The following is a 9,737-nucleotide window of genomic DNA, read 5'->3' as shown; positions in this document are numbered from 1 at the left end:
ATCAATGCCTTATTTGTATGTGACATTTCTACCAATAGATTTACTAGTGACTCAAGCCAAAGTCACTCATTTGTTTTGGAAATCATGCATCATTTGATGGTAATTCTAAAAAGAGATACCATGATACGTGGGTCAGGGTGGGTTCGACATGTTTCAATGTGTATATTGATATCGGGAGATTTGTTTTAGATAAAACTGACCAATGATTTGAATTGGACGCTTTTCATTTGTTTAAACTAAAAGCTCAGAATTGCAATATTTGTAGATCTCCTTCAAAGTGAGCTCGATGTCTAATGCTGACGATTTTTCTCATTGATTTTGTGTCACAGATGGTTTGGTTGTTTGATTTGTTAGCAAAAGGTTGATTTGAATTGTCCAAGGGGCTATCAATGGCATTTGTGTTTGCATCTCCAACAAGTAAGTTTGTCACAAAATGACTCAAAATGCTCGGCTTGTCACCTAGATGGTCACTGTATTTATTGCCAAATGTGATAGGTAGTTAACTGCAAACTAATGATGCCATCTGTATGCTAATTAGGAGTGATGTGGATGGAACTCTCTCATATCCACGGATCACATAGGAGGCTACCTCCAAAAAATGCCCGTGAGGGACTCTTGATAAATTTATATTGAACTTGGACCAAATTTAATTCATAGTTCTTACTTTAGGCTTCACAATAAGGTATACAGATGTAGGCGATAACACAAATCGCCTCAACAGTCCAATTAGCAATGACTAGTGCCATCTAAGTCAGGTGTATGAGCTACAAGGCAGTCTTTTAAAAGAGATCAACAAACTCACCTAAATTCAATTGCATTTCTAATAAACCACCGAAATTTTAAGCAAAAAAATTGACAACCATATCAACATTGGGTTCATGTCACATTAGCATGTCGGTGTGCCAATGTAGAATGCACACATGGCAAACGACAATTTGCCATCAACATGCCCATGTGATACTCAATCTTGTTGAAATTCATGATGACTTGGTGACAAATGGTGATGTGGTATTGTGCCACAATGAGGGCACCATTATAATATACGGACCCTCTTTTATATCAAATTTGGGACCAAACTTTATTAGATGTTCTCAGAGGAGGACCCCATGTCCCAGAAAACCTAAGTTGAAACTACGTCTGCCCACAAATTAGTAGAATAGTTCTTACCAGTGCAGGATCGTTGGCGAGACTCTGCATGGAAGTCTAGGCTTTGGACTGGCAATTCCCAGTCCATGCCAAATATACATGGGATGTGTAGAATTAAATATATGTTGTAGGGGCGGCCATGGCGGTCTGCGAAAAAGCCACCATTTGGTGACCAGGTGTAGATTAAATATCTACAAGTCGTGCTCCCAGGGGGTGCTTCCCTCTAAGGATTCAGCTGATTGACAGTGGAGGGAGGCGCGCAAGATTGGATGATGGGAGCGCATGGGGGATCAATTAATTATGAGCATTGCCTTGCAGGCAATGCCTTTTTGACACTTTAAAAAAAAAGTGTCTCTCCAGTTATTTTAGGCCTCGTTTCCCCACTTTCTATTTTGAGTGATATCTCTCTCTCTTTCCTCCCCCTTCCCAAATCAACTCGTCCCTCTCTCTCTCTCTCCCCCCTCCCAAATCAACTTGTCCCTCTAAGGGTAGTGCTCACGAGTATTTGTACTCGCTTATTTTAAACCGGTCCCTTTTAAACTTTGAGTGCGGGATCAACGGTCCAGATTGGGTGACGTGCGTGGGTCACTACTCCAGCCCTGGATTGGAGGGGCATATCCATTGGAGCGTGCTTTGCTGGTGCATCCTCTTAGGGGCCAGGGGACTAGACTCTAGAGCTTTAAGCTTCTGGGCTTGCCGATCGAACCATAAAAACCTGGTACGCTTCTCTGTTTGCGCGATTCTTCCGTCCGTTTCTTACTTGTCTGTTAGCGTTATTGAAACATGATGGCGCCATTGCAGTGCTCAACGCTTGCAAAAGGACTCACTGTGGGCTTTGCACTAAATGAATCCGTAGTCATCTCTGTCGAATCCGTAGTCATCTCTGTCGAAAATTCTAAAGGTCTCCAGCAAATGTTTCTCTTCCTCAGCTCGAGGATCGGTTTCTTCCCACCGCCCATTGCCTGTGTTCAGAACGGAAGTATGTTAAGGTGTTCCTCCACCTCTGGCACAACAGACTGTATAAGCGTATCCAAGCTGTCATCCGAAACCTTCAAATGTGATTGCAATAGGAACCGACGCAGCTCGTTTTTGCTGATTAATCCGTCCTCACGAGACTAAGAATACACGCTCAAGTACCTGCCTATGAGTATCGCAGGACGTCTGTGGAGAATTGGATGAATCAAGAAGATTAATGCGGTGATGCTTTGGATCGGAACAAGGGGGCAGTCTGCGATCATAGGGTTAGAATGAGAGAAGAGGTACTTGAGCAGGGGCGTAATGAAGAGGCAAATCCAGTTGTTTGTAGAGGCTGAAAGCAGAAGGTACTATACCACAAGGATTGATGAGACGGAGAGGGATTCACGAAGGAAAGGGAGAGACGAGCGATAAAAGAGCCTTGACCTTGACTTTGTTCTTTTTTGGATGTACAAGACTAACGTCCATATAATTAGTATTAATGGCACTAGCTGCAAATGTTAGGGCAGGGGCTATGGAGAAAGAGAAAGCATTCACAAGCCCATTAGGCATGTATTTGGAGCTCTTTCCTCCAACCCTTTCCTGCAGCAGAGCATGGGATAGTAGTTGATTTAGGTCGAGTTTCTCTATAACAATCTCAAGCATGAGCTAAACAATCTCAAGGTCAACACGGGCCAAACCAGAAATTGGGATCAGCAGCATAGGGGATAGGTGAGGTACTTGAGCAGTGGCGCAATGAAGAGGCAAATCCAGTTGTTTGTAGCGCTGAAAGCAAACTGGTACTATACCACAAGGATTGATGAGACGGAAAGAGAGTCACGAAGGAAAGGGAGAGACAAGCGATAAAAGAGTCTTGATCTTGACTTTATTCTTTTTGGGATGTACAAGAGCACGGGTAGCTTGAAGAGGGGAGGAGAAGAAGCCAGCCAGATATGGTCCTGGCTACGAGGCATGAGAAAAGGAGATTGGGAAGGCAGCTTAAAGAGGTAACAAATAGTAGAGTTGAGGCAAACTCAAAGATGTAGGAGTGGAGGATAGAGAAGAAGAAGATGAAGTAGCTCGAAGAAAAGCTTGCAATGCTTGTTTTATAAGATCTAAGCTGGCACAAAACCTCCCATTTGCTACTCACAGAACCTCACCTATTCCCTTTGCTGCTGATCCCAATTTTTGGTTTGGCCCGTGTTGACCTTGAGCTTCTTTAGCTCATGCTTGAGATTGTTATAGAGAAACTGCAGCCAAATCAACCACTATCCCATGCTCTGCTGCTGCTGGAAAGGGTTGGAGGAGAGAGCTCCTCATACATTCTTAATGGGCTTGTGAATGCTTTCTATTTCTCCTACATCTGCAGCTAGTGTTGCTAATACTGATTATATGGACGTGAAGGAGCTAATTGATAATGCTTGTTTACAAAATTTAAGGAATGCATATCGGAGAATGCTTGTTTATAGAATTCAAAGAATACAATGAGGTTTGGTTGGATTCTTGCCTTCTTTATCAGAATGCGATACTTGCAACATCTGTTTTTTATTACTACTGCTTTTTGACTTGCTTTGTATTTGTCTTGTGAATGTGTAGATGGATGGGAAGGAATGGTCTTCCTTACATCAAGATCCTAAGTTCTGGTCTTTTATAAGACAACCTTGAAGAGCCTTCCCATACCCTAGTTATTGTAATATAACGAGCCAAATGCCATCTGTTACATATCTTGAAAGATTTGATCTTTCCACATATGAGCAATAGTCTCCATCTTTATCCTCAAGTGTATCCCTTGGCCCTCCATCTTTGAGACAACCCCTTGAGACGCATTCACCTCATACTTGATCTCTTTTCAAACATGTTTGAAGCTTCCTTCAGCCTCTTTTTAAATGTGTTTGAAGCTTCCTTCAGCCTCTTTTTTTGCAAGAAAAGATTAGCCATGTTGTCTCGAATTTTTCTGCATCCATAGTTGAGATTTTTGTGGTGGTGTGTTTCAAGTCATCAATTCCAGTCTCTACGATAGCTAACTCAATTGCTGTTGACTGCTCCAAGTGAGACCTACCTTGGCGTTTTGCAAGCAACAACCTTAACAACATTCATAGTAATTCCAGCCTCTTCAAGCCATGTTGGATCTCTTGGCTCATTCCTAGATAAGAACAGGTTGTGAAGTGTGCAACCCGTGCCCACCATCATGATACTGGTGTGAAGATCAACCTCCATTCTTTTAAGCAATATTCTGAATCTTGATTTCAGCTTCAAAAGCTACCCTGACGCAGATGTGGGTGGAACTCATTGCATAATTGAAGGGTCTTTGAGTAGGACCAACCAAGGCTTTGGTGGCACAAGGCCGTGTCTGCAATGAGCCAATACCCATTTCCATCAATGAGGCCATCTTCAATTGGCTTATGTATCCATGACAACGCCAACGTCATAGAGTCATGAACGTTCTCACACAGTCCTGCATCTTTATACAAGGAATATAGGTCGATGTCTGCTACCACCATAAGAATAATAGAATGGGACTGCTTGTAGTTTTAATAGTATGTACCATGTAGACTACAATCTATTTGGAATGTTCCTGGATGAGTTTGGGAATGTTCCTGGATTCATCTAGGTATATACAATCTATTTGGGAATGTGACATCCATTAATTGAAGTAGTGATTCTCGAAACCCTTTGAAGGCTCTCAAATTTCTCAAAGATCTTGCGTGCCCGCTCACCTATTGGCCATGAGATTTAGATATTTGTCTAGTGCTTAGCAGTTATTTTCATTCATAGGTGCTCTGAATATATTTGACCTTACATAAATATTTGACCAATGGAGCTTTTAGAGTCTCCATGTACTAACCTCCATAAAAATATGCTTACCCTTCGATGCATGGAAATACCTCTCCACTTAGGTGCTACTTCTTCACCCTCCAGTCCATAGGTTGGAAAACTGTAAAGCATAACCATCCAAAACTTTCTCTAGTGCATATGAAATCTCTCCAAAACTGCTTGAAACCATACCCAATAGAATTGTGGTATCCCAAGTGTTTGTATGGCAAAGCAACAAGTCTTGGCTATCTGCATATCTTCTTGCCTTGATTTTAAGCACAAGCACGACAACAATTTGAGTTCTATGCAAGTGCAACATGTAAAGAAAAAGAAGCACAACAAGTCAACTTGATCCTCATCAAGATTATCATGCATGTCTCTTCTCTTAGGTGAGTGCTTCAAACTAGGGTGGGCTTGCTCAAAAAAGCATTGCCTTCATGCTTTGGATGTATGCTTCCAGGTTTAAATGAGATTGGACCTATGCTTCCGGGACTCAGATCAGATTACTTAATTTATTTATATTTTGCAACAAACAGATCAAAATAAAATGCTGTTCTAGTGGATGTGAAGTGATGCCCCAATGGTCTCCTTTTATGAGGGCTGGATGCCCCCAAGTCAACCGACCTGGTAGGGGGATTTGGGCCGACCCAAACAGCCTTCCCCCACCAACCTGGTAGTCTGTAAATGCCCCCTAGTGGGGGCACATAAACTGAGGTAGGCTGGGCATTAGTGTTTTAAAGTGCTTGCAAATGGCTACACAGGGCCGTATCGGCGACCCATGGCCTTTTGCCAAAGCCAAGGTGAATGCGCAAAACCCGTGCCGAAAGTTCGTTTGCTTCATTACTACAGCATTGGCCATATACTCTGAACATGGGGTTTACAAAAGATCCTAGAGCCTAGGGGAAATCCCCCAAACCTGCCTGGCCAGTGGCAGGCAGCCACTGGCCCAAGCTCTGGAGCCCCTATCCCGACCTGATCTAGGCTCCAGATCTGGCCCAAATAGGCGCAATCTTGTCCTACAAATTCGCCTTTGTTCCAGGCTTCCAGCCTCTGGTAAAGATCTACTCTCATAACTATCCTGATGTCTTATAGCTATAGATAACAACAAAAGACAAAAGACAGAGATATCAGAAGCTCCCCTTTGGTCAGTTTTATATAGCATTAATCCTATGTGTAGATGTCGATATAATATGTTGATTGGCAAGGCTTTGAACTGAAGATCATATTACTTAGTCATTGAGTTCGTACTGACTTGTAAGAGAGAGTGTGTCCCAATTAATCCTTGTGGATCACAATTTATCCCTTAACGTCTACACAGCTTGTTATAACCCGTTTCAATCCTTTTGTGCCCCTGCAAGGATCCTTATGTACTGCTATGAGTATACCTGACCCATCCCAGCGAGTTTTTAGGAGTCTATAGGTCCTTGGGGCTCTTAGAGATCTCATGGGCCCCAGCCCCTGAGGCTGAGGAAGGATCCCCAAGGGTCTAGACGAGTCCTAATATCGGATGTTACATTTACAATCTACTTTTAACAAGTAATCCAAGGAATGAAGTTGTAACAGCTTGAATAAGAGTGTGGAGGGACACGTGGGGTAGCTTAGACTATAGCCTAACTTACAGTACAAATTGGATGAGATCACTGGTTTTCTAGATGCGGGTCAGGTAGATGTCACCCATGTAAAAATTGACACTAGAATATATCCTTATGCCTAAGAGAAGAGTGATTAATTGAAGTCGTTCATAGTAAAAGATGGATTGCCTAGGTGGAAGTCAGTCGTGTGGCTGTAGAAATCATCAATCAATCGTCATGGGGTTGGCTAGACTACTATAGGAGTCATGAGGGACACATAGGATAGCCTAGACTATAGCTTACCTTACAACATAAGGCAGAATTGGATGAGAGCATGGGATCTTCGGATGTTGAGCAAACAGGTGTGATGTAATGGTTTCTGAAGAAGGGATAAAAAGAATGGCTGGTTGTATTTAGGACATTATTGCATTTACTCTTTCTAATTGGCCTGCAACAGTCATTTTAAGCTGCTTGGCTCTTCCTTTGCTTTGAAGGTACTATGTTGAGTTCTCAGTCGTAGGATTCACTTATAAAGACAAATGATGCTAATAGCTGTCTTGATTCAATTTGGTATTGTGGCCTCCTTGATAATGGCAGTGTTAAAGAATTGGAACCTTTGTTGGTGGAAGCTCAAAGCAAGCACAAGAATGGCACATTCGGTGTCCATGCAAGGCTTTTTAGTTTATGGACTCAACATCAATAAAATGACATGTAGGCGACTTACTATCTGCAGTGTGCAGCTCTTCTTCTTATGTGGCTATTTATGTTCAAAAACTTGTATTGCCACATTGTGTTGTTGAAAACTCGGCATCAATAAAGCACATGTATGTCCTGCAGATCTTCTTTTTAGGTTAATCTTTTGTCCAAAAAACATCTTGCGACCATTGTGTTTACTAGGAATTGACAGGTCAGTTGGAGTCAAGTTAATCTTTTGTCCAAAAAACATCTTGTGACTATTGTGATTACTAGGAATTGACACGTCAGTTGGAGTCAGTGAGTTTGTAAGTATTTTATTTGCTTTTCTAGACAATGTAGTTTGACGTTTGACAGACATGCAAAATAAAGCCAGCATCAATCCGCAAATTTGCTGAAGATGCATATCTTTTTATGTTGCCTTGACTTATATCTGCAGTATGTTGGAGACTTTGCCAAACATTAATAGGTGATTATGAGACCAATGTTCACACACTTTTTGAGGGATAGGCTATTCAAATGCAGAAATATTCTGAGAGAGGACCTGTGGCATGCCCCCGTATCACATAGATAACAATATGTTGACATGCAATGTCTACATGGGGAATTTATTTTTTGTGAAAATGCAAAGGTTTAAGTAACGTAAACTAGGTCCTGGTAAAGCATACGTCTTGTAGGAAAGTGAGTAGTCTTAGATAGTCCCAGAGGAATTGATCAACTGTGTAAACATGATGCCAATTCTTTGCAGTATGGTACTCCAAAGCATTGTTGAGCAACGGTGCAATAGGTAAAAGGAGAAATAGACAATGAAATGGAAATCTTGTTTTTTGAAACAATTCCTTGTTTCATTTGTTTTTTGAAACAATTTCTTGTTTCATGGCCTATGAGACTCAGGTTTCCGAGACCCACCCATGGAATTTCTCAGAGTTTTATACAGGACGAGACATAGTCTTTTACACGGAGACACACCAGAGCCCAGTGCGTCCACTACGGATAGTCAGTGGCTACACATGGGAGTCAGCCTTTAGGGATGAGACGAGGGATACAGGAGGAGTTCGAGGATTAGGCGGGGTCGCAGTATTGTACAGGTCTTCCCTCGCTAGAGCCATCTCCATTGAGAGGAAGGACGCACACTCTCGATTCATGTGGATCCGGATCCCGACACACAGACACCCGTGACCTTTTCATAGCAATATGCTACTTCCCGCCAGACACATCCCACTTCGCCAGAGTGGCACGAGAGGAGGGTGAGACATCACCATATGCACCCTTACATCAGGATATCCCAAACATTTCAGCCCGCGGTGAAGTTCTTCTTGTTGGGGACTTCAACGCTAGGACGAGCATGCGCCAGACACCACTCCTAGACTTCCGAGACGACTCTATCATGCTACCAGACATGGACCTAGACGGAGCAGGTATGACTAGGACCTCGTCGGACCGACACGAGCCTGTTACACCATATGGACACACGCTCCTTGATCTGGGCAGGATGCATGATCTCATCATCTACAACGGGCTTGACCTATGGCCCTCCTCAGGTGGCTTTACTTGCTTCCCACGCGGGGGGGGGGGGGGGCACTAGTGTAGTAGATTACATCATGGGATCCCCTACCTTCACTTCATGTATCACCAACTTCACCGTAGCACCACTTCCTCCAGGAGCTGATCACACATACCTATTCTTCACTATCGCCACCCCACGCTTAGCCACACCACACACACCACATAGGAAGCATGACACCTACCACGACATACACTTTGATCACAGCCTCTCACCGGCCTACTCTGGACGCCTAAACAGGCTCCTAACCTACATCGATCACATACCACTCATAGAGGACCGTGCTGCCCTGATTAGTGGCACACTCCACGAGGCTGTCCTCCAAATCTTTCCCCACACCACACAGTCCACTAGACCACCACCTCTTGGTTCTGTACCCTGCAACAATTGGTACGATGCGGAGTGCAAGGCTTATCGCCGACAGCTTCGACTTGAAACCAAATGTCACCTCCCGAACACCCCAGACACGGTACGCAAGTATCGACGTCTCGTACGTCGGAAGAAGAAGGCATTTCTTCGTCGAAATGAGGAGCTGATGCACATTTTGTACAACAACAACTCTAAGGATTTTTGGCAGAGATTCCTTGAGCGTAGGTCTCCATCACCCCTCACCGACACGAGAGTCTGGCACACGTATGCACACCATCTTTATGATGTCCCACACCAGCCCACTCCATATCTCATACACACACGTCGCCCCACCACTTGCTAGTTGTTCACCAGAGGGGGAGTCAAGGATGCGAACAATGGCCGAGAGCTAAGGATCACGAGGGGCTATGCACTGAGTTTATCGCATATGGGATCGACACGTTAGCCCCGATCTTAGCAAAGCTATTCAATGACGCTATTTGCCTTGGCTTCCCCCGCACCTGGACACTCAACACCATCACCCCCATCCATAAGGCAGGGGATCCCATGGACTTGAGTAACTATAGGACTATCATGATTGGACATGTGATGTCCAAGATCTATGCAGCTGTATTGGATGTGTCGGT

The 9,737-nt window shown here is 43.6% G+C and overlaps 1 protein-coding gene across 7 annotated transcripts in view; it reads left to right on the top strand.

The window, feature by feature from the left end:
- The first annotated feature begins 1,720 nt into the window (after nucleotides 1–1,720).
- The window catches only part of RRF (ribosome recycling factor, chloroplast precursor), a 51,729-nt gene continuing 43,712 nt past the window's right edge, over nucleotides 1,721–9,737 (top strand). For all 7 annotated transcript variants that reach the window (XM_087391929.1, XM_087391930.1, XM_087391928.1 and 4 more), the window contains exons 1-2: nucleotides 1,721–1,864; nucleotides 7,083–7,196. In XM_087391929.1, the coding sequence (XP_087248055.1) occupies nucleotides 7,133–7,196 (64 nt within the window). In that variant the 5' untranslated portion in view covers nucleotides 1,721–1,864; nucleotides 7,083–7,132. The remainder of the gene's footprint in view (nucleotides 1,865–7,082; nucleotides 7,197–9,737) is intronic.

Source organism: Dipteris shenzhenensis, chromosome 20 (genome assembly GCF_047967505.1).
Source record: "Dipteris shenzhenensis isolate YYH24624 ecotype China chromosome 20, Dip_SZ_1.0, whole genome shotgun sequence".
Classification (NCBI taxonomy): Eukaryota; Viridiplantae; Streptophyta; class Polypodiopsida; order Gleicheniales; family Dipteridaceae; genus Dipteris; species Dipteris shenzhenensis.
The sequence above is the reverse complement of the archived record's forward strand: the minus strand, read 5'-3'. Positions and strand labels throughout refer to the sequence as shown.